At 42.4% G+C, this 25443-nt stretch overlaps 1 protein-coding gene across 1 annotated transcript in view; it reads left to right on the top strand.

Moving 5' to 3' along the window:
• The window catches only part of DEPTOR (DEP domain containing MTOR interacting protein), a 75775-nt gene that overhangs the window by 1130 nt on the left and 49202 nt on the right, over positions 1-25443 (top strand). The window contains exon 2 of the mRNA XM_009635966.1: positions 24479-24555. Coding sequence (XP_009634261.1) covers positions 24479-24555 — 77 coding nt within the window. The remainder of the gene's footprint in view (positions 1-24478; positions 24556-25443) is intronic.

The following is a 25443-nucleotide window of genomic DNA, read 5'->3' as shown; positions in this document are numbered from 1 at the left end:
GGGAGGTCAGTCACCGCCTCGGGGCTCTTCTGCCCCGGGCGCCTGTGCTCCCCGGCGTGGGATAGGAGGCGTCCGGGGGAAAGGCTGCTGGATCCCTAAGACCACCAGGGGATGCAGAAGGAAAGTTGCATCTTTAAAGATTAAAAAAAACCCCAAACAAGCGAACCTTAAGCAATAGCGTTTCAGCACTCCAGCGAGAAACCAGCAGGGCGCAGGGACCCGCTCCTGCACAAACTCCCCGTGGGCTCCGGCTCCCGCAGCGGTGCGGGCAGTGACCTTGCAGAGGTGCTCCTTGGTCTTGTCTGTACTTTGCATCAGCTGGGCCCAGCAGATGGAAGGGGGATCCCTACTGCCAGCACCAGCAGTAATTAACAGCGTTGTGTGATGGGAGTTGTGTGCAGCACAGAAACCGTTAACAAAAATGCCTGATTCAGTTAATTTCTAATTTCTGCGATGTATTTAGTGTGCCATCTGTACCCATACACTACAGAGGAGAAAAAGAAATTTTAAGGCTTTCGGTTTGTTGATGGAACATCTTGCAATTCAGTAAGGAAAGACCTATTATTATTGTGTGTTCTGTGTGTAACTAGAAAGAGATTGTAAAAAATTTTTCCCGGTAGTTTTTGCTTGAAATTTCTTTGAACTTTTTGCTCAAATGCCAGACAAACACTGCAAAATGATAGAAATGTTGCTTGGTTTGGGAGGTGTCATCATTGCTGCTAGTACAGACACTGACATTGTCGCTGGTGGCATTTGTGTGGTAAGGGCCACTGACACCTTGTGATGCATGCCAGTGGCATCCCTGTTTGGGGAGTAAACGTTGGTTTAGTGCTCTGGCTCCAGTACAGACCCGTGTCTGCTCCAAGCTTGAGATTCCTCTGCAAAGTAGCCTGAAGTGAAACCTAGGGTGACAGGGTGCACTGGCACTGCATAGTGGACTTAGTGCTAGGTTGCTCATCCAAGGCTCTGATAAGAATCCCACTGTTCCTAATTTACCTCACTAGAAGTTGAAGATTCAAGGCTAATACAAAATTCCATTAAAATCACATTAAGTCTCTCTATATGCCTCTTAGTTAACTGTAAAAGCACAAGCTTTGCAATTTTTCCCTAAGGAGAAGACTGAGGAAACTTCAACAAATCTGACTCCTAGAATCAGCTCATTAGTCTCACAATCAAGGATGACATTTGTCATCTTTATTTATCAAGGTAATGAAACATGGGGCTCTTTTGGGGCAGGGTGATCTACCAGATACAAAATAATTATTCCCCATCCCGTGAAGTTACCTATGGACATCTCTTTGCAGATCTGTAGGAAGTGGCCTCGATCTCCTCGGACCGTGGTTTCATGGACAGCTCAGCCTGCATAATGTTTAGCTGCTGCTGAATGGGGAGATGTGCCCCCCCCCAACCCTGTTCCTACTCCCCACTCCCTGCTGTGTTGTCCCACCTCCTCCCTTGTGCCTGCTCGTGTACTTCTTGCACTTCTTGGGAGCAGATCCAAGGTGACGATCCGGCGGGTAGGTTAGTTTTATGATCTGCTGACTGCCAGAACCCACAGAAGATAGGTGATGGGAACGTGGAGCGAGGATGCAAGGAGAGGAGGTAGTGAAGAAATGAGATCTCCCATTTTGGCAGCAGTGAGCTGCTGGGTCAGCTGGAACCGTCCTGTGAAACCGCACCCCAAATTGTCTCTCTTCCCCCAATTTTTTGTTAGCTTTGTTCTGTTTCTCTGTTGGGATACTCTATGCAAAGGGTTAGTTTTCTTCAGTTTTCCAGGCAATAAAAGCCACAAAATATGTGACAGAAAACTTGCCGTTAGACAAGTTTTAGCCAATCCTGCATTTAAAGTTTCCATTTTCCTGTCCAAGATAAGTGCATCATTGTAAAGGCTAAATGAAAACGTGGAGGGTTGTCAGGATCAAAGACAGGCTATCTCAGCAGCCTTTGGGGCAGGCAAACAGATGATAGAAAACCAGCGCGCACACACACACACGCGCCCAAGGAAACGTACTGTACTCTATTCTTAGCGATGCTTACAAATGCAAGATAAGCCCTGGGCGGGAGCCATGCAGCCAGACAGGTGATGATGTGTGTATTTGGGTGAAAGTGCACATGAGCAAGTGTTGCATGCTGCACGATGAACGCATAACTTGGGAGTAAAAGTGTAAAATGAAACTGTGAGCATGGTGTTGCTTACACCAACCCAACCAAACGTAGGTATTTAAAGCACTCTCGTACTAGAGTAAACAGCGCATCTGTCTAAACTCAAATACTTATGAGAGCGGCTTGATTTACGTTTCTTGCAAAGTTCCTATTGTCCACCTCGCCTCAGCCACACGCGTTGCCACATAGCCCCTGTTCCTATGGCCTGTTTGCTCCACTTCCAGCCCTCTCTGGCAGGGACCTCCTCATGCAGTGAGGGCTGAAGTCATCCAAGCAGCACCTTGGTGAGCCTGGCTTTGCAGACTGGCAGTGTCAGTGGTGGGGATGGAAGCCCTGTGCCCCCTTCCCCTCCCCAGCCAAGTGCATGCTGGCTAGGGGTGGAAAAGGTGGAGGCCAAAGGGTTTCTTCCATTTCCTTGTTCCTGTCTCTCGGTTGCTTGTGATCTGTTTCTCCTTTGCGAGGTCAGGAGCCTCTGCCCCGGTGTCTGCTGGCACCCGGGGAGCTGGCTGCTGGCTCATGTTGGCACTGGGCTTGCACCCACCAGCTTCAGTCATGAGCTCTTTGTAGGATAGGTCCATAGGTAGGGTGATTTATGGAAAAAGAAACAGGACCTTGAACTGTGTTTTAGCTAACATGGTAAATTTTTACATCCCATGGAGTCCTCTGCCTCTAACCCCAGTAGCTGGCTGAGCAAATACCTAACTCATACTTTTGGTTAATGGGAACATATTTTTTAAAGTGAGGACTTCTGAAGTTTGGCTGTTGATAAGCCTTTTAATTATCAAGCTGACAGCCATGAAACAAAGCAGAAGATCTCAGCAGTGTGGCACTTCGGGACAGACCTTTGGCAGCTTCTTGCTGCCATGGAGAAGACTTGGAGAGCAAGGTGAGAGCTGGGATAGGCACGATCCAGCTGTGGGCTCTCCAGGTACCAACAGCCCTGTCGGGACAAACTGCTGGGGCTCTGGCTGCCTGACAGCTCCAACCATCCTAAACCCCAGCTCTTCCCACTGTTCTGCTGCAGTTTCAGAGACCCTGTAGCTGTTCAGTGGTGAACTCCTTCTTTTGAGGATGGCTGCAACAGAGCTGCTCTTAAAGGGTCCCATAAGTTACAAGTGATGAGTATGGACCTGTGTCCTGAAGAAACTGTGAGCTGTGCTCAGGAGGATCATGGGGTCTTCAGCTTCCTCAGTACTGGGAGAGCCCTTTGAAGCCTCCACCCCGCTACGTCCCTGCCTGCAAGCACCCTCCTGGGGGCAGCCCCCGGGAAGTGAGTGTCCCTGAGCTTCCTCTGTCTTGCTGGGTGTGCCTGAAGGAAGGTGACACAGCCTTAGTGCTTTGGATAGTTGTCATTGGAAGCCTACTAACGGGGACGTATAACGGCACTACTGAAGTCGATAAGGAGATTTATCGGAAGAAGAGCAATTCCAAGCTCATTTCCTTCCTGGTGGAAGGCAACAGGTTGTGCCTGTTTCAGCACTGTTTGGCAGAAGGATTAAAGTATCTGTCTGGGTTTGAGCGTTAACTTAGAGCTGATCTCGCCTCTGGCAACCAAAAGCAGTTCCAATGGACATGTTTTGATGTATGTGCTGGCTGCCTGTCTTACAAGTCAGGGGTATCTGAAATCTTCCTTGTCTGCTAATTGTTTCTTGATGCCAGATTGTTACCGAAATGTCGTATGCCTTCCAAGAGTCCCTCGTTTCTTGCAGAAACTGTGCCTAGTCATTCAGAGTGTCTTCAGGCTTCAGTTGACTAAACAGCAATATTAAAAGAGAATTTTTTTTTTTTTTTTTTTTTTTTAAATAGATCTTCCCTGGCAAATACAAAGTTAGCTGGCTATTATAAAAGAGCGCCTTTTTTTTTTTTTTTTTTTTTTTTAATCAGAAATTGCCATTGTTATATGGTGCAGTTCTCTGTAGTAGGTGGAACTTGAGTGACTTGGATACCTCTTTACCATCAGCCTTTATGAGAAGCAACACCTTTCCCAATTCACACTTCTATTAAATAGTTGAGTAAATAATTAGGAAACTTTTAGATGAGCCAGTGATTCTGATAGAATAGTTCTTGTAATTCAGCATCTTCTTTCCTTCTGCTGAGGAAAATATGAAGCATGTTCTTAGAGATTTTTCTTTCAGAAGAGAAAAAACACAAGATAGAGTTCAACAGAAATTTCTTTGCTTTTTTACCAGAGTTTGTATGTGAGTTTCATTTTACAAAAGAGGTTTTAGGTGGTAAACAGCTATATATTTTGAAACTGCAAGAGAAAAGTCAAAACCAGTTTTCACCGGTCTTCCAAAGGTCTCACTTCGTGAAGATTATGACTTCAGGAAAACTTCTTAAGGTATTAGAGTGCATAACTTTCAGAGTCATTAACTTCTGAAGGATGATAGCGCCTACTGGTCCATAGATTTTTTTTCTTATTCTGAGCAATAAATAGTCAACCTTTTTCACAGTGGTAGGGTTCAAAAGTTCATTGGCATTCTAAGGTGCAAAGAACCCAGGGCACATAACAATAATAGTTTCTAGAGAAATGTAATCAAGAGAGCCTTAGCATTAATATCTTACTATAATATAGAAAGATATTAACCATGTAGTTCAAATAATTTATTAAATGCTATCACTGTGTTTGAAAGTGCATTAACACTCTAGTGATGCACTACTACAGCTGTGTAAGCTTATACACTAAAAGGAACGTAAGGACTTAAGATATAGAATTGTCTAGAGCTCGCTTCCTCTCAAGTCATGTTCTGGCCGATCTTCAGATATTAACCAAATGTATATGCCATTTTTAGAGACAATTCATTAAGATGAGATGCTGTAATCTGCCTAAGCCAATCCAATATTGTACTTCCACCTAAAGGGATGATGTGTTTTTCTGTCCCCTGCACCTTGTTCTTACAACCTCCTTAGTTCTCCACCAGTGGTTGCATTTCCCTTAGCCAAGAGCTACTGATCTGACTCAAAACTAACCCTGAAAAAAAAGTTTTCAGTTGTCTCACTTGAGAAGGCTCTTGTCTGCTGACTTCTTCAGGGCGGGTAGGACACAGGAGGTTCTATCATCAGATCTCCGTGGAACAGAGTGCTCCATAACTCTTTGCCCAAATAATTTCACTTTCATTAATTTGTTTTCCAAAATCAAGCAACCAAAAAATTGGCAGTATCTTCTCTGTGAGGTTCTACCAGAGTAATACACTGGAAAGAAAAGGGTTCAAAGTGAAGGTTGGTAAAGCTGCAAGATGAAGTGCTCTGAAATCAAGAAGTTTCCTGCTAACTCTACCCTATCCCAACAATCTTGATTATGTGTTTTAATTAATATAAATTATTTTAATTTCATAAAAAGCATTTCTTTCTCAGATATATATGTTCATTTTTTCTAGAATCTTTGATAACTAATGCACCTTCTCATGTGTTTCAGTCTTGCCCATTTGTACTAATTTTAATGACATCAAGTCCCATATGTATATAGAAGCATGCATGCATAGATACATATCTATATATATGCGTATATGTATATGATTTCTGGGTGAGGCATCTCAATTTCCCATGTCCTTCAGTAAAATCTGTGGCTATTCAGCATTTCTAGAAATCAAGACATAAGGCTTTTCTTTGCTCAGTTCTTTCCATTAAGCTTTGCTTTTTAATACTTCAGTCATTCCCATCAGCAGCTTTCCTCAAACGCAACTTAGAGATCAAGTATTTGCACGGGCAAATAGCAATCGCTTTTTTGCTGTGTACACAAGAAGGCGGATGTTGTATGAGTGGTTTGTGCTGTATCTTTTATGTATTCCATTCCAGATGGAGTCAATAATTAACTTTTGTCTCAGGTTAGCAGAGATCAGTAGGCAAGCAAAGGACCCTGGATGTGTGTAGCATGTACAAGAATATTTATTTTATGTCCGGGGAGCTGCCCATGAACAGGTGAAGGAAACTGTTTTGATGTTGGTGCTCATGCAGGGAAGGCAGAATTAATGTGCCAAAAGCAATCTAGCTTTGCACTTACTACATGATCCCTGCTGCTGTGGGGGCAGTGGCCATAGGCTGGCACCATGACAGAGAAGTCCTGCTATCATTTGTCATTATTATTTACTATTTGTGTAGCGATAGCGCCTAGGAATTTGAGCTATTTATCAAGTCCCAGCAGGGGTAAGCACTGTATGCTCTGAAGGAAAATAAAGCCCTTGCAACACAAATCTTGGCTGCAATTGCAACTTCTTGCAGCAGTAGTGGGCTCTGGACGGCAAGGGAGGGTCTGTGTGAAGCTGCCAAACTTGGGGAACTGAAGTAGGACTCTGTCGGGATTGGGATTTCTGGTTTGGGAGGTCAGGCACCAAGCCCGAGTAGCATCCTGAAAGTGCAGAGAAAAATACCACTGAAATGTGTAGATGTGGAGGTGATACTGTGTGTGCAGGCTGGGGGGGGGAGCTGTGGGTACCATGTTCAGGAAAGGATCTGCTCTTTTCTCCCTCCAAAGTCACATCTGTAGAGTGAGAGAGCAGACTGAAGCCAGGAGGGAGGTCAACCAGCTTTCACTATGGGATAAATGGACAAGGACTCGGGAGGAATCTGTCCATCTCATTTTAATTGAGGTATTTCTTAAATCTATAGGCTCCAGTAGTTTTTGAAACGTAAAACTTGAAGAATTTTAGTGCTTTCTGTGATGTAAAACTCAAGAAAGTGAAGGATATTGTCACAGCAGCAAACGTGAGCCTCCCCACAGGCCAGCTAAGTTCTTCACCCCCTCACTGAGTGTCCAGGCACTGAGTGCCCATGACTTGGGGTCTGCTCTCAGAAACAGACATTCCCTCCTGAGGCTCTGGGCCCTTCTGCCATTCTTGCCACTTATTCTGCTTTTTATTTTCATAACCCTTGTACTGTGGTTAACTCTTTTGCCTCTTTCTTCCTGGCAGAGCAGTCTTGTGTGAGTTCTTTTGCTAACGGAAAGATAGGGTTTTTTCCTGTGTTCCAGGCCAGGTTGAATAGAGTCATCTCCTCAAAACCAACTTTCGTGGGAAGAAATTAAAACTGATGAAGAACTGGCAAAGGGGATGAAAGGCTGGCTAAGAAGCTAGAGCTAAGCAGGTTTGGTTTGTGTGCCTCGTCCCTGAAAAAAACCTGCATCGAGGCTTTAAAGGTTAATAAAGACAGAAATCTCAAAACTTCAGGTCTCAGCAGAACCACTGGCATTCGTTGAGTGAAGGACACACTTCACATGTTAGTCATGGGTTGTTGGGTTTTTTTTCGTAAGCATACATTTTGAACAAATTTAATGTATAAACCACTAGAACTGAATACAGCTTAAACCTGTTTGAACACAGGCTCATAAGGATCCTTACTTACACTGATTCGACTAAGATGGTTCATATAACAATATAATGGAGAGACAGATTTGCGAAGGAAGTTTGCCTTAACTAGCTAGCAGAAGGAAAGCCGAGAAGGATTTTTAATCCATTTCATAAATATCGACAACAGTCATGACTTTTTTTGAATATTTCTTTTAACTGTTTGGAGATTTGACCTTTCCCTTGAATCCCACATTTTTTCTGTGGCCTTAAGGAGAAATGACTGTATTGTGAATATGCTTTTGTTCCTTCCAGCAATATAAAACTGATCTCATGGTTAAAGAAAAATAAAGTATTTAAACCTACACTGCCAGGAGAGTGATATATAGCAGGAGTGGAATTAAAATAATGTGCAATCTTGCTCCTTTATTTTTTGAAAACTCTGAAACATTGAGTGGCATGGAAGCATGGAGAAAGGCAAAAGGTAACCTGCAGCCTGTGTCACAGCCTCACTCAGGCTCTAGAGAAACCTGTGAAGCCAAAGGAGCCTCCTCAGGCAGCGATCATCAGTAGGTCTGCTTCTCTTGCATCTATTTCTTTGTTCCTCAGCTGGGCTCTTTGTCATGGTACAGCTGCACAGGGATCCAGGTATGACTGGAGCTAGAGAAGTGGAGAGAGGCTCATGATTTGGATGGCTAGAACTTCAAGCTAGTACTGCCACTGAGAGCGGTGGTCCTCTCTTTCTTGTACCCACACCGACGTAGGTGTTTCTGCCTCCTGGTTCCCTCCTCTGTGCTTCCCCTTCTCTGGACTGCCTTAAGGATCTCTGGACCATCGCCATATGGTGATCTGCACTGGGGAAGCGACCAGCAGGGCTTTTGGATGGCTGATAATTCAGTTGGGTCAGTTTTACAAACTGATTTACCACATGACCACAGAAAAGCTTTCTCTGAAGAAGTATGGGGGGAGAAATGGGTGCTGGCTTACCCCATGCCACTGAACTACGGTTTAAGGCTGTGGTTTTCTGATACAGCAGATCTGACTGCAGGCTGCTACTACCCTGGTCTTACTGCTTCCCTTGTGCTTCACACTGGCGTTCATCTGGGATCAGAAGTTCGGGAAACTAAAACAGCTGAAGCCAAATAAGAAAAAAATTAACTTTCTAAACAGGCCCGGCATGAGGTCAGACCAGTGCCAGCACTGGGGTGAGGGAGCTGGCAGAAATGCACAGTCAAGCATGGAGAGGGAATGGTGGCAGCAGCCACTGCTGGGTTTGCTTGACCACCCTCACAGTGCTTAATTTGCCTAAACTCAATGTGGGTCAAACATCTGCTGGATTCCCATTACAAAAATTCAGACTCTGGTAGAAGACAGGCCATAAAAATCACATTGATTTTGAAAGCCCAGTGTGCATGTTGTTACCAGATAGGAACAGAAATGGTGTTTGCCATTTGCCTAGATTATTTCTCCTTCATGGTTTTTACCTTTAATTCTGCACTCTTGTCAGGGTATTGTGCATGAATAGGGACAAATATTGACATTTCATATGTTTTGAAATTTGTACTATGTAATTTATATGACCAGCACATCACAGTGCTACCAATGTGACGGCACTACTTCAGAACACAACCCCCTACCTTAATTATCGCCCTGTAATTTTACAGTCTTTGTAGTTTGCTTCTTAACAGTCCTTCAATCCAGTACATGTATTCAGATCTCAAAGGTGCATTTACAAATAATTAAAAAATATGCCTGATTGGGCTTGCTAATTCAGAGCAAATATAGAAGCTGGTTTTTGCATAACAAGGCCATAATTCTCAATTTCCTTGCAATTGTGTGTGTGATTGCATGGGCTATCACAGCTGTGCTGCAGGGATTTGCAGGCAGATGAGAGTTTTCTGGTTACTGTGGAGAACCAGGGGACTGTAGGTCATGCTGTGGGTTTTACAGCGACGTTGAGCTGACGTGTCTAGCTGCCACTGCAGAAAAGGGCAGCCCAGCTCCCCTGGACCAGGGCTCATGCTGCTTGGGCTGGTGCACCTGCATGGGTCTGTGTCTGACCCCATGGTGAGCAGTCTGGGTTGCTCAGCCAGGTTAGCATCGTGTCAAACAAGCACCGCTAACAGTGCAAGGGGTAGGGTCAGCTGGCCTGGGATCAGGGGGTGAGGAGCTCCACAGACCCCTCTTTTACTGAGGGACCCCACAGTGAGATTGCCTTCTCATGGAGTCAAACCCTGATGTTGTACAGCTGTGCCAGTCCAGGAGCCCCCTCTCACCCTTTTCATCCATTCTTCCCCTGCCCAACCCCTGTTTAGATGTCAAGTTTTTGGTAGAGATCATGGCAGTGCTGGGCAGGATTTGGGGGGCTACAGCCAGACAGCTCTGTGGCTGTGCGGGTAAAGGTGCCTCCTGCGTATTAAGGCAGCAAGTACAAAGATGCTTGCTTGAAGATTTAAAACCAAATGGCAAAACTGGAACTAAATGGCCAGTCAGAGCAAAAGTCACCACCACCTGAGTGATGGTGACAGCAAAGGTGGGAGCTTGAAAGTGAAGATGAGCACGGTAGTACTGTGTTTGATGTGACAGAAGAGGAGGAGGCAGTGGAAGGAATGGGGGAGATGGGCAACGCTGTTGAGATCGAGAGCTGTGGAAACTGTCTTTCCAAGAGCATTCCAGCCAATAAGAGCCAGACAAGAAGATGTTTGCCAAAGACAGTGTGTAGAAGAAGCCTTGAGGTGTAAGATAATGGGGAAGGAGAACTTGGAACAGAACTTGAACTTCCTGGGGGAGAGGTGCATTGCACAAGGCATCTGCAGAGACCAAAGTTCTTCTGCTGATAAGCAGCACTAACACTATCATACTTATCCTTTATGGATCTTGTATAATCTACCTGCTTTGGGAAGATTCTCCCACCCCCAGGCACACAGCTGCCGTCTAGCACAGCGGCCTTTGGCAGGGAGCTGTGGAGGTTTATGTGGGTTTGTTTCATTGCTTCGCACACTATGGGCCATTGCCGAAACAGGTATATTGCTGTAGGGTTTGTGTGGGCGTTCAGCTGAACTGTCGTACCATCCGCTGGCTCTGTGTTTGCTCCACTTTCCTGTATATTGGGCCAAAAGAGTTTATAGGCAGGAGTTAAAAAGAAGTGTTCGTATGCTGCCTCTGTTGCTCTTCACATTGTTACTGGTGTCTTCCAAGCGTTGGGGCTGCTTAAAGCGAGCCTGTGTATTCCTTTGTGTTTTCAGAAGCCATTCTCAACTCTGATTTAAGAGGCAAACCAAACGCAAGGCATAATTACAATATGGTTCGTAAAAACAATGATTTTTAATTTCATTCCAGTGAGTATTGCACAATATTCACAGGAAGCTGAAGTTGTGAGTACTTGTCGAAGGAATCAAAGTCCAGCACTTAGGCTCATCCTCTTTGGGAGGAGAATCTGACAACACATGGCCAACATGTCACTCAAAGTTAGAATTGCAAAGAATGGAAATGACTTCTGAAAAGATACTAGCTAAGCATTATTTATAGCGCTGGTTGTCAGCGGTGGAACAATTTCCTTTCATTTTTTGCAGAAAAGATCTTTCTCTTGATAATCACACATCCTTTTCTGCAGTAGCATGTAATTGTATAGCTTAGAAATCAGGGTGATATAATAGAAAGCTGTTAATTATTTCCTGATGCTCAGGATGTAATTAACTTGTACTTTCTTCTAGCTGAAATGAATTTATTTTTACTTAGATGTAGAAAGAGTAACTCCTAGCTTACGCTGCTATTTTGCTGCTTGGTCAGTGCAGACAGAGGGAGATTGTGATGTGAAGAAGCTCAAAGTAGCATTATCATGTGCAAATCCAAAAAGAGATTGTACAAATCCTGTTTTGAGAATTATTTGGGGCTAGAAGCTTAAAGACTTGTCTTGGACAATTAAAGTATTTTCAGAACTAATAGTATTTGGACAAACTCAGACCTTTCAAGTCTTTTGGGAGATGATAGAAATAGATGAGGTTAAATTAATATGTAGGTCTCTGTGACGAGAAAAACGGCTCCACAATGGGAGCCACTCGTATCATACTACTGCTTGTCTAATTAGACAAGGTGATGAAATAGGTTCTTAAAAGCACACTGAACAAAAGAAATAAAATGAGGTTTATTAAAAGCTTAATTTATGCAAAATTATGCAATCATCTAAAATAGACAGCAAAAAGGTGTCTTCATACAAGAAATGCATTGACACACTGGAGCAAGCCCCAGGGAGGGCTGGCTCTCGGGGCAGGGGTGGACTGGAGCACATGATGTACAAGGAGATGCTGAGGGCTGGCTCTGCTCAGCCGAGAGAAGGGAAGGCTCAGGGGGATCTTACTGCTGGCTGCAGCTACTTAAATGAGAAGGTGGAGGGATAGGGAAACAGGGAGAGAGTCTTCTCCAAGGTGCGCAGGGATAAGACAAGGGGCAGTAGGCAAAATTTGCAAGGGAATTTCTAAAGAGATATTTGGAAAGAATTATTCACCATGAGGATAAGTAAAAAATTGGAACGGGGACCCAGAGAAGCTCAGAGATACTAAAATCTTGCCTGGTCATGACCCTGAACAGCTTGTACTAACTGGACATGGTTTCAGTACAGGTTAGATCAGATGACCTCCAGAGGTCCCTTCCAAGGGATTTACTCTACATTTCATGAAGGCATCGTGTGATAACTTCTTTAAACTGTGGTGGGCTGATACCATCAGCATTTTGTTACTGGGTGGTAACCAGAGATTATTATCCACTCAGTTGCACTGGTGGGAGGGCCTGTGAGGATACTTCCTAACCTACTTCAGTGCAAAATCAGCTGGGTTAGTTTGTACAATGCATGCAGTGGTTGACAGTACCACTCCTTTCACATTGTCCAGCTTTTCAAGCAAATGTAAGATGAGAAATGTATCTATTTCCAAATTAATGTCCAAGAACTTTTGAAATATCCCACTTTCAACTGAGATTTTTATGAAGATGTGAAGGTGAGAACCTGGTTCCCTTGACCACACTATCTTAAGTCATGCCAAGATTTTACCCCAGGTCATGCACGATTCGTGAGATGCCAACATCACAACTCTTCCCACCATCAAGAGAGCTTTTCAAGGTGTCTGTGAAGTTATCTGTAGATCCATTTCTTAAGAATTTGGGGGACAGAAACCAAAGTGCACATACTTAGGACATACTGGGTTTATATCACTCATTGAAGGACAAGAATAGAAAAAAGATTGGGGACAGTGTACATGCTGGAGTCACGTTAATGCCAGAACTCCTGCTAGCTATGTTGTGTTGGCATTACAAGAGGAACAGTAATCTCAGGGCAAACCACCTGCTCCTCCGTTCTCACTGCCTGCACAACGATACAACAAGAGGATCGAGCGCTCTCAGACCTTCTCACACTGTGCACAAAGGGCCCAGTTTGGGAGTTTATTTGTGTGCATAAATTCCTGGTTTTCCATAGTCCTGCAGCTCCAACTTTGCTTGTGGAAAGTGGATTTTCAGTCCTATGTTGAGGGAAGAAGGTATTGGAACTGTTAATGCTTCCTTCCCTTGGAGGGGCATGTCTCATCCGATAATCCATTTGGAAGGTAATGAGATGTATTCCCTTGCCTTTACAGATGCGATCAAAGACATGATTAAATCAGGCATGTGCCCAACCATTATCCCACCTTTTTGAAAATAATAATATTTCTTTCATCACACACAAAGCAATGAGATTTGTTGCTTTCTCTGTATGCTGTTGTGCTTTATCACAATGCTGCAAGGCCCAGATCCTTTAAAAATATTTCATAAGAGGGGAAAACCCAATCATTTTAGGTTTCTGTAAAGTGGTGCTTTTTCCAAATGCTATACTTTGGGCCTACTGTAGTGAATCAAATAGTGGTGGTTGAGTAATTGCTTACATTGACTTTGTTTTTCTATAGAGGGACTAGAGCTGCTCCAAACTAATATATTAAGAACTTCATATGACTTTTTTCGGTTAAATCTGTGAATCAACACCAGCTGAAACAGCATATCCTACATAATTTTGCATGAAATATGTTTGTACTCTGTGTTGATTTCTTTTCTGATGAATATGGAACATGTGAGTTTATATGAGGCCAGTAACAACAGTACTCTTGGGAAACACATTACTGGGGCAAAGGAGGAAGAAAAAAGGATTGCGTAAACTGTTTAGGAGAAGCACAATAAACACACAGAGAGGAATTTATTTAAACATATAATGGCTAAGGAAAAGTTCCAGTGGTCTGGAAATTGTGACATTTTGCTTGCAGGCTGAAGACTGTACACAATGTATCGTTTCATGTAAAATATCCGTATTCCACCTCAGAAAATGACAGACCTGTGGAAAAAGGCACAAAAAGGTGTTGGCCACTTGATCAATGATTTTGTTTTTTTCAGTGGTCACAAACCCTTTGCAGTTGCAGCACTTCAGGTATGCACACCCTACCTACATAGGGACTGAAATCTTGTATGGTCTGGCATTCAGAAAGCTCATTATAGTTAAGTTTGAATTAAGACCTAATTGGCACTGTTTGTATTGTGCTTTGATAGCCAGGGTGAGCAATGGACTAAACCTTGGCATGCCTCCACGTGTCTGGGTAGCTACAACAAGAAGTGCCCGTGGTCTGTCTGCCCAACTGTGGTTGTTGACACTATCTGGGAAACAACTATACCCAGGCTCCTAGAGATCCTGCCTTTCTTCAGGACAGGTGATGTCAAGGCTTGTCTTGAGTAAATTAATTGGATTTAGGATTAGCGCACAGTGTTGGGCCATTTACACCGATGATAGGTGAGTATCTGAGTCTGTGTAAAGGTGCAGTGCCTAATCTCTGCCTAATCTCTTACCTCCTCTTGTCCTGTTGCCCATCTAAAGCCTACCCCTACCTGGCTGTGCAACATGTGTTTTGGATTTAAGTTCAGGCCTGACCCAGAGTTTGGAGCATGTTGTAAACAGAACCAAATTGTTGCAATCTAAGTGTGCCAGCATTTAACTCAGGCTGATAGCGTATGTAAAGATGATGCCATTACCAGGTGAATAAGGGTCGGGGTGCATGTTCTGAGTTACTAAAGTAGCAACTTTAGCTACAGTTAGTTCTATAATATTTATCTTTCAAAGCTCATCTACATGTGAGCTTCTAACAAGGCCTAATCAAACAAGACAAGATCCTTGATAGCATCCTGACAGAAGGAACTATTCATAGAGTTGTTATGCAGCAGCTGTGTATCTGTTCATATCATGTATCAGATGAAGAAAAATGCTGACCTCATCCAAAGGAACCATCTCCAGGCTAGATTTTTGCAAAAAGTACAACTCCTTTAAATAGAATTAGTCTTTAACTAGGATTTTTATTCATACCTTTTCCTTAAAGTTCTTCATTAGCCTGGCAGAATTTAAGCAGTGAGTAACTTCATGCCATTGAGTAATCCTCTTAAATTCGTATACCATAATTCTTCACATTAAGTGTTTGTATCACCTAGATAAAGAGATTTAAAGCAGATAGGATGGTTCTTTATCGTTAAAACATTTGTGTCAGAGAGCAATCCTTCCTGTGTTTTAAAAATGAGTACAGTAGTGTTATGTTGCAGAACTGTTGAGTAAAATCATTGTTACCATTTGGCATAGCTGTGTTTGGAACTCAGTCAGTGTAGTTTGGGGCAATCAATAGCTTTCCGAGACATTTTTCATTTTTTCTCTGTAGATGGTGATTCATTTCTTTTTCATTTGGCACTTGCAGTGAAACCTTATTGGATGTTACCGGTTTCTCTTTAAGAAAAACTTATATAAATGATCAGAATGTTAATTAGGATTATACTGATTTGTTGCATCCAGCTGGCTGTGAAGGTCATACTGGCTTATATTTTACACTCAATGCAATGTTTTTCTTAAGCATACATGGCAACTTAACGGAACTGAGAAAGGCTTTAACATGAGTCTATTTAGGCTTCTATCCTATTTTGATTTATTTACTTCAATAATTACGTACTCTATTTCAAGAAATAACAATTTTAAAAAATCGTGTGCCCCTATATAAAGTTGGACAAATTCCAGGCCTAAAAAGACCAGGGTGATTATGACTATATAGTCAGGTTCTTCGTGGTAGCTTCACAAGATTTCAGATGAGAGTCTGGAGGTTCCTGCAAACCCGGTGATTTGAGTGTCAGTGGGATGAGTGGGTGCTGCACGTGAGGCAAGAAAGCCAACTGAGTACAGACGTGTAGAGGCTTCACCCAAGGGCAAAATGCAGAGTTGGGCCGTGGAGCGGGCAGAGGGATCCTCTGCCGTTGCAGCTCCTCATGGCTCCTACGCTTTGATTGAGCAAGAAAGCAGACCCAACCCTTGGCCCCCGTGCATGCTGCTAGCCAACTGATGGGGTTTCCTCACAACAGATCCCCAGCCATTTTTTCACACAGTTGTATGCCACAAAGGCTGTAGGATTTCCCTCAGGCATTGGAGGAAAACTTGCCACTAGTTTGGTGTTGGCTGTACGATAATTTCAGGCCAGTGAAATATCTGCCCTTCCAATCAGCCACGTAAGAACTATTGTATACTTGCACAGTAAAAATGAAAAACAAGTATACCCTGCTGCAAAGGCAAGGAAGCATGCTCACAAATACAGAAGTCTCTTGTCATACTTACAGTTCCTGAGCTTTGGCAAGCACATGGAGAAGGTCTGTATATCTGCACACCCACTTTTAATAAAAGCCTTAATATAAACTGCAAATGTCTTAATGTAGGCAGTACTTGAACTTTTCTTTTTTTTGCAGCTGACATGGAACAGGACTTCAGAAAAGCTGTGAGTCCTGGTCTAGTGCATTCAAAGGCCAGCCTCCAATATTCTTCCTCCCTGTAGTATTCCCAACATTGTTCATAGATATCTGTGTAAATCATGTAATTATAAAACACGGGACTGGAAGGTCTTCTGCAGAATATTAGAACACGTAATCCTTTGGTATATTTATTACAGTTCTGTAAAAGTTATTTAAGTTCTTGCCTCAAGCAACAATTAGAAAATTTTGCTCCAAAACTGTCTAATTTTTACCTTGAGATTCCTCAACATCACTTAAATAGCTTTTCTTGCACTCTGCTTTTAACTCACCTGAAAGATTATAGACAACAATTCTGTTCCTCTCACTTTTTGTTTAAATAAGGCTGGACTCCCAAGCCAGTGTCTTTTTCTCTCTTATGAGACTGGCTCATCATTTCTCATACCGGCGTAGCACTGCTTCATTGCATCTCTTTGAGCTTATCATTCTGAGGATGGCATGAACAATACCCGATGTTTAAATGATGTCCTGTAGTATCGTACACGATGGCATGAACAACTGAATTTCCCATAATTTCTGGAAACATCTCAGTCATGAGACCTAAGATTGCCTTTGGTTTTTATATGGTCTCGGCCTGTTGATAGCCTGTAGTGAGTGAAAGTTTTGCTACTGCGTAATCAGCTATTTCTTACTCTCTGTTGCTTTCAGCCTCCAAGTTCTCAATTTTCAGCACAGCATTTTGTTGTTAGTGCACAGCCTTGCATTTTATAGTCTTACCTGTTCCTCCATTTCTATTTTTGCACTGTGAAGGTCATCCACTAACAAATCACCTCTAGGTGATCCAGTCAAACGGATCATTACTTTCAGTGTTTAAAAATTTGCATCGGTTACGGTTTTATTTTATAGTTTAGTGGTCAAACACTGGTTTTCAATAGACTTCTGGAAGGCAGTGGAAAGAACTCCCTTGAATTGTATCTTCTGTCAGTGTAACATCCTGCGTATTGCAGTATTGCCAGACGTAGGAGGTAAAAAAAAGCATGAATCAGTGCCAAAATACAGTAAGATTTTTTTTTTATTTAAAGAAGTGCAATAGAGTGCCTTTTCTAGTCAGTATTTTTTCACTTACTGCTTTCACAGCTTCCTTCAAAATAAAAATAAAGCCAGTAATGCAGTTATACTAAGTATGAAAAAAGGAAGCTATTCATTTAGAAAGGGAAGAGATAAACAAAGTGTGATGGTCTTAATAAAACATACTATATATTGAAAGAGTATTGCATCTATGCTCATTTTAAGATGAACCTATGCATTTGTTGGAAATGAGTAAAAAGTCTTGAATCGTAGCTTCACTATAAAATTGGGTTTGTTAACGATAGTACATAGCACTAAGTATTTTATTACTCATTTTATTACCTGGCAGGTAGTGGCTATTTGTGCTTGATGCTCATGATTACACAGCACAGTAATTAGTTAAGAGTTTTGTGTAGAGATGGAGAACAATTGCTAAAAGCAGTTGAGGTATTACTGCAGGATGATGTATTATTAACGATGAAGGCAGAAAATTTTTTTCTGGCTTTCAGCAGGGTTGCCAAGGGCTGCTGAAAGGAGCGCAAACAGTTGGTGCCTCTCTGAGGAGCATAAAATATCGGGGAGAAGATCTCCTGCAGGTCTGTGAGAGCAGATGTGCCTGGAAGGACTTTGAGATCAGGGGTTACCCAAAGCCATAAAACATCTCAGCAAGACTATTTGTCACTCATTGACAGGGTGGGAGAAATATCGCAACTGCACTTGAGATAAGGCACTTGGCTAATTTCAGTTCTCCCGGGGATTTCTTGGGTTACCTCTGGCAGATAACGACACCTTTTGCTGTTCGCAGTGCAAACCTGTTCAGTACTGCGGTGCTTTCTGGGTGCTGTGGGTCTGCGCTTCCCCAGATGTACTGGGAGATGGGTGGGTGGGAAGACCTCCTTGTTTCTCAGGAGGTCTGAAACCTGCTGTGCGCAGTCCAAGAGCATAGCAAGGTCATGCTCAGCTTTTCTCTGTGTGTAAGCGCAAAAGAGATCTAAGCCCTGGTGCATAAGGGACCTCAGCCTGTAGGGCTTTTGGCTCCTCTGCCTCTTGGGATGCAACATGCATCCAAGAGAGTTGTTGTCACACAGCAGGGCTTTCTGGCACTCACAGCCCCTTGAGTCCTTGCTGCAGCCCCTCCTCTCAACTCCAGTGACACAGACCTGTAGTCCAGCATCCTATTCCCCTGTTCCTGGTCCATCTTTCCAGGTTCCTGGATGGCAGTGCTGGCAGGAATAGCCGTAGCAGCAGGGCTTGGACTCTTTGACCCATATTTGCCCCATTTAGCCCTTTTATCAATTCAAAGGAATATTCACCTCTCCCAGCCATGTTACTGAGATAACGGGTCTGTGTTGCTGACCCAAATTTCATTGATTTTCACTGGTCTCCCATGAGACCTACTCTGCCCCTTCCTCTGTTTTCTATCTGTAAAATACTTCCTTTATTGACAGTGATTTTCAGCCTAGGTCCACATGAGCTGGAGGGCTTTTGGCTACTGTGTGAATCCAGTCAAGGGATGTCTGTAACAACAGTTGTCCTATGGTTTCTGGTTTGCCCTTTGAAATTTTGGTGGTTTATGGTCTTCAGTCTTCAGTTTAGATTTGGGAAGACATCCCCAAGAAAATTAGACCCTACAGTACTTATTTATTTAGTAAGCCTAAGAATACCCTTGCAATGGAGACACGGAACAATGATGTGTATAAAACCTAGTTGGTGGACATAAGCAAAGATGGCTTGGTCTCCAGTGAAAAGTACATTGGCTTTTGGGGATCCACCCAGTAGTATCACATAGACCTTGACCTGCACACATTCGTCCCGTGTCTGCATCCCAGTTCACCCACGCATGAGTGAGAAGCACACTTATACTTGACTTCCTTATAGAGGAGGAGAACTGGGAGTTCCTGACAGCTTCAAGCAGCTGGAGCAAGGCAGGCAAACTTCCACTTTCCTTATGACTAAGGGCAGGTGAAATAATAACTTGCCGGCATTTTGTGTTTCTGTCTTTGGAAAACCCGGTTTTATGCTTTGCAGCAAGACAAGCTCTCAAGGTTCAAGCGTGCAGGCAGTTAGAAGTACTATTCATGTTCGTAACAGATTTTGATTAAAGTGAAATGAAAGTGGGACAGCTTGGCAGGCAGGGAGATTAGCCACTTCACAGCTTCCTGTGGACATGAGGAGAAAGTGTCGTTAGATCTGTAACTGAGCAAGATACCGGGTTTTTCTGCTTCTTGAAAAAGAGGGGTGAACAAATACTGTTCTGATTTGGTGATACTGTTGGACTACCCTGACAATCTGGGTATATCACAGCCCAAAGAGAAAAGCGGAGGGGAGTCAGCAGTCCACCAAACACGTTCCTTTCCTGTACGGGGTCAAACCCTATAAAAATGCCAACATAAACATCCCAAAACTTGATATATATATAAAACTTACATTCACTGTTTTACCAGATCAAGAACATTATGCTGTGTTTTAAACAAAGATGAGATACAGGCTCAGATTTTGCACCTTTGACATTTTAAAATCCAAACTTCAGTTTTGCAAGTGGTCTCTAGTTTTATGACAAATCAATATAGTCTCTGCAGTCTGGAGTCCTCACGAGGGAGGTGGTGGTCTGAATTTCCCCCTGAGCCTGTGTCTGTTCCCCAGAGCTTGCTTTGACCCCCGCCAGTGTTAGTAAGGTGCTGTGAGTATTGGGGACGTCCCTGTGCATGCTCGGCTGCAGGCTCAGTGACCTTATTGCTTTCTCAATTTAGAAAAAAGGGCTTCGTAAAAGAGGCAGCCCCCATGTTTTATTTAAAGCCACAGGGGCAGTGGTGATCTGCCACTTCTTTTGAAGCTTCAGGCTTTCCTCCACAGTGCACCAAGAGATGGTTTATCTGAAATCTCTCTATCTGGCTCTGCGTTCTGGCATCTCCTCACATTGACTACATGGCTGTGGGCAGAAAAAGTGGAGATAAACACAGTGAGGAGAACTGATATCAGGAGCTGCTTTGAAGACAACCTCTCTAACCCTATTTCACATGGTAGAATTCCTTCACTGCCACAGCTACCAATACAGAAATATCTTCATCCTATTTCCAGTACGACCCCATGTTTTAAAGGGTATTTTAGCTCCTGCGAATATCAAGTAACAGAACTAAGTGATTGCAGAGCTGAAGCATAAATAGAAAGAGGAACAGGCAGCAGCGAACTGCTGACACTTCAGCTGAGACTTGGCAAGCCTGGCTGGAAATGCTTGTCCCAGCAATACACATCGCATTTGCAGAATACCTTCACGATCGCCTCTGTGTACAAAGTTTATATTGTCACTGACCTATTTTAATTCCTTTTGCTGATAGTGCAAAGGCAAAAGTTTAGTGTAAAAGACATTTCATGTAGTTCTGTGTTTTCCTGGGTGTGTATATATGCACAAATGCTGCCACGCGCTTAGTTATTTTGTAATGAATTTGGGTCTGCAGCTGATTTGTGAGTTTTAACTTCCAGTGGGAATTATGCTTCTACGTCACTGAGACACTTTGGAAAATGCCATCTTCTAGTAAGATGCTTGTCTACTGTGCTGTAGACAAGTCATACGCTTACATTCAGAAAGCAGCCAAACTTTGTGACCTCTGGGAGGATACAAAACTGTTCTGTTTCCAACAGAAAGGGGCAATTCTACCTGCCAGTGGAGCACCTATGATGTCCCCTGAGAAGAGATGTGGAAAACCCATGTTCTTTAGCCACCATGAATTGTCCTCATCTTTGGCAAGATATTTTATTCTGTCCATATATTTTTGGCACAAAGGATGTCGTGACTTGCTTTACTTGGAAATAAGTAAATCCTTCTCTGACAGAAGTTCCAAATATATGAAACTTGAGCACTCTGGGGTAGGGCGTGCTTTGTGCCATGACTAATTACGACATCCGTGTATATTGTTCAGTAATTAGTAAGTTCTGCTAAGAATCTCATTTTAAATCGTCTCTTCACTGGCGTTTTGTTCTTCCACTAAAAAAAAAGTCACTCTATAATGATGTATTCTGTGATATGTGTGATATATATGCATATATATAACATTTTGAGATATATATCATGATCTATGATGTATACAAGTATATCATCTATATATACAAATGATATGTATCTTTTATATATCAAGCTGGGATAGTCGCTGAAATATAGATGAGAGATATATGGCATATATGTCATATATATATCAATACGTATGTGTATATATATTCACACGTATATCACATATATATATACGCATGTGTGTGTGTGTGTATGATTTCTTCAGGAAGGTATCTCACTAGTTAGAAGAGGTGAATGAGTGGAGCACAATATAAAGGTCTTCATACCATGTGCCCTATGTTCCCTGCACAGTTTTACTCAGCCTTGCTAGGCTAAACATAGGAACTGTATAGGATGTACTAGGGAATGGTGGATGAATTATTCAGAAAACTGCCAAGAAGAGCTTTTTGTCTTTTCATGCATAGAAATCAGGACTGGATGGTGTTCTGCAAGATCTATGTTAGCCAAGCACAAACTGCTGTTCTTAATAGAGGGAAATAGCTGGGTGAGATATTTGGACCCTGGTCCAGGTCATTCCTGTCTTCAGCCAGCATGCTGGCCTTTTCTGGGGCTTAAAAAGAAAGCTAGACTCTTGCACAGGCACTGCCTTTGCAAAATCCTTACCCATTCATTCAGAATAAGATGCAGGAAACTTCAAAACACGTAATTTCCCTGGTAGAAAACAAAATGCAAGTTTCATGTAGCTGTGAGAGCGATTTCTTCCCAAGTTAGTCCCTCATTCTTCTTTTCTAGGCAAAGATTTTGATTTTTCCATTACCATGACTTTTCCGACAGTCGGTAAAGAAAATGCCTAACGGCCTCTCAACAATAACATTGTTCATGATTGACTCTGAACACGTTTACCTCAAAACAGGAGCAGAGTGTTCTGGGTTAGCCCGGTCCGTGCTACGCAGGGGGAAGGCACGTCAATTTGGAGCAAGAGTCGCTTCATGTTGTTAATTAGGAGCAACTCCTGTTTAGACAAGCCCCCAAGAAAACTGTTCTGGCATGCACACATGCAAATACAGACTGTCTTTATCTGTTGTAAGCACGAATAAGAGCCATGGATATCAATTTGTAAATATTAAAGGGTTGCAAACGCCTGTTACAGTTCATGGGCAATTGCTCAAACACTTTTATTTCTCACGTTGTTTTCTGCAGGTAGGGGAGACTGTGGTCCCAAGTGCCAAATCTGGCAAGTAATCTTGAATATTATATGGAATTATGTACGGATGATGTACCGGTGTACACAAGGTTGTTTTCTGGTGCTAAGCTATTAAGCTGTAGAAACAGGGACAACTTTTCAAAGACGTGTTTAGTCAAAGTGTCCCCCCATCACCCCTCGTTGTTCGCCCTCTCTCTTCTCCCCCTTCTCCCCTCAAACTGGGCAGGGTTTGTCAGAGGGCAGCTCCTAAGGAGCTCTTGAGAAAAACAACTTCTAGAGAGAGAAATGTGACTGGTGTCAAGCTATGTCCTTTCCAGTCATCATGCAGACTACCTGACGAAACGTGGTTAACATTGCTTAAAAGGAAAACCTCAAGGTCTTTTGGTGAGAAGCCTGTTTCCCACAATGCCAAGGGATAAAGAATTTCCCACTTTGCTTGTGCGTTGGTTCCAGTGTAGAATTGCATTCACTGCTACTTTTTTTCCTTTTTATCCCATTTAATTTGGCTTCTGATAAATATTTCTGAACACAGACACTTTTTTTTAGAATTCCTGCCTAAACTGTTGATTTGAATACTGTAATAGGTGCTCAATAACTTTACCTGAGGGTTTTATATTTGTAGTTTACACTAGGTGGAATTTCAATTTATTGAGCTGCTTCTCCATACACTTTGATTTTTAGCAGGTTTGTAGAGGTGAGGGAGCCCTGACAGATAGAACAGCATACACCACCAGGGAGAAAATCTGAATTCCCTTTCTCTTCTTTATTCCAAATAAATTAGCCTGGACATAATTCAGTACAGATACAATTGCTATAGACTGCAGAAAAAGTTCCCACTTCCATTTGGAATTTGTGGATAGATTTGTTTTTTCAGGTTTCTCAAGGCTTATGTGGTCATGCTCTGTTTGACTTAATGATTTTGTAACCTCTCAGCAAATTTGCATTCACTTCAGCAAGTGGGCGGAGATAATTAAGGTAATGAAATTTCCATGAATTTTATGAATATAGGCAAAAAAGTATATAGAGAGACCCTAAAAATGCCCTGAGTGAGGAAAAAGGTTGTGGGAACCTGTGTTTTTTGACATGACAGAGAGCTTGAAATATTTGTAAGCCCACCAACTGCAGGAAAACCTTCAGTCAGAATTTAAGACATAAATCCTCATTTCTGGGGCTCTTGGCTACTGGCTTGTTTGTGGAATGTCAGACCAGTCCTAGCACACCCCGACGCGATGTTTGGACAAAGAATTTCATATAAGGGGGGGTTCCCTCTTGTATCAGGAGAACTGCACCCATTTAGACTTACACCAATGACTGAAAGCTGCATCGAGCCATCTGCATATGTATTACTCGCTCTTTCCCGAGTTTTGTTCTTGCAGATTAGTGTGTTCTTGCAACATAAGACTGGATGAAAATTAATAGAACCTGGAATATATTTTAAATGTAGAGCTCCATCAGACATACTGATAATTGCATGTTCTATAATTAAAACTGTGTAGGCTTTTCTTTCTAAGTATGGCAACAGCTGTTAGAGCACATCTGGAAAATAGGCTTTAAGCAAAAGTATTTTAGCTCAGAGAATTTCACAATGCATGGGATATTTACCAGCACTTCTTTCCAGAATACTAATTTGATTTATTAGTATTTTTAATATAAAAGTCTTCATTTTTTTTGTGTTGTTTGCAAAGCTGGTTTTGAATTCATATCACAGATTGGCCATTCCACTGTAGTTCAAGTCTGAATGCTGCAAAATACGAACATAGCTTTGCTACTATTTTTAGGTAGAAGCCCACGTAAGCCTTGTCTAATGCCCTAGTAATATTTTCTTCACTGTTTTCAGCCAAATATGTTCCCTTTCTTTTATTCTAAAGAGAAAGAATTGTTTTGTACTGGAATCCCATTGAGAGAAAAATTGGTTGGACTCCTGCTCTGTGCTTCCTGAGGCTCATCTTAACGCTCTTCTGCACTATCTATCTCTCTCTCTAGAATATAGAGATAGTTGTACCCCCTACAATTATAGCTTTACTCAGAACTTCTCTGAAGTCAGTGAGAGTGTTTACAAGGTAGGGACCTGGCCACCTGGAAATGAATGGCAATATTTCTGTTTCTGATAGGAGCCCAAGCGTTGTGGTTTCTATGCTTTCTTCAGAACTGTTGCATTGGCATGGCAAAGCAAAACCAGAATTATTAAAATTACTAATTAAAATGGAAACAAGAAAGCAGAAAACTTGAAAAACTTAAAAAAATCTCTAGTCATTGATTTATTGGTGATGCTACTCATGTTGTTTATTTGGAAAAAAATGACTAAAAATAAAGATGCAGAACCCCAGAACCTTTACTAATAAGGTAATACTCTAATCAGGATCTTGCATTCTCACCCAAGCATCTCAAAAACAGCCAGCCAACTTGCTTTCAAGATGATGGAAGAGGTTTTGCAGATAGGTAGCATTTACGAACAGTTTCCCAAGTCAGTTCTTGGGAGAAGTCAGTTCTCCTTTATTTGGAGGAGGAGGTAACTTTTTAATGCTAGATAACATTGTGTTGGAACAGCTTTGTGCCTGAATTTTAAATCATAAATACTATATGCTTGTTGTGCAGCTGGAGGCAAAATGCATCTAAAAAAATGCATGGGATGATTAAAAAAACCCCAAACTTGCAGCAGTCATACCACAAAATAAAAGAGTAACATGGCACCTATTAGTGGTAATGTGGGAAAATTAATTCCAAATTATTGACAGTTTAATTGACCTACAGGAAGTATTTTAATGGACTTAGTATGCTGTGCTGTTCTTCATTATTTAGTCTTTTCCACTGGGCAGAAAACCAGTTTTTCTAAGTATGGGGTTTAAAGTTGTAACAAATGGTTGCTGTGGATTGCCTGGTGGTCAGACGCTAGCGCTGGGTGTGTGACCAAGTCTCTTCCTCTTCCACCCAACACCTGCCAAGCCCGT

This window comes from Egretta garzetta, unplaced genomic scaffold (genome assembly GCF_000687185.1).
Source record: "Egretta garzetta isolate BGI_Z169 unplaced genomic scaffold, ASM68718v1 scaffold13, whole genome shotgun sequence".
Taxonomy (NCBI): domain Eukaryota; kingdom Metazoa; phylum Chordata; class Aves; order Pelecaniformes; family Ardeidae; genus Egretta; species Egretta garzetta.
The sequence above is the reverse complement of the archived record's forward strand: the minus strand, read 5'-3'. Positions and strand labels throughout refer to the sequence as shown.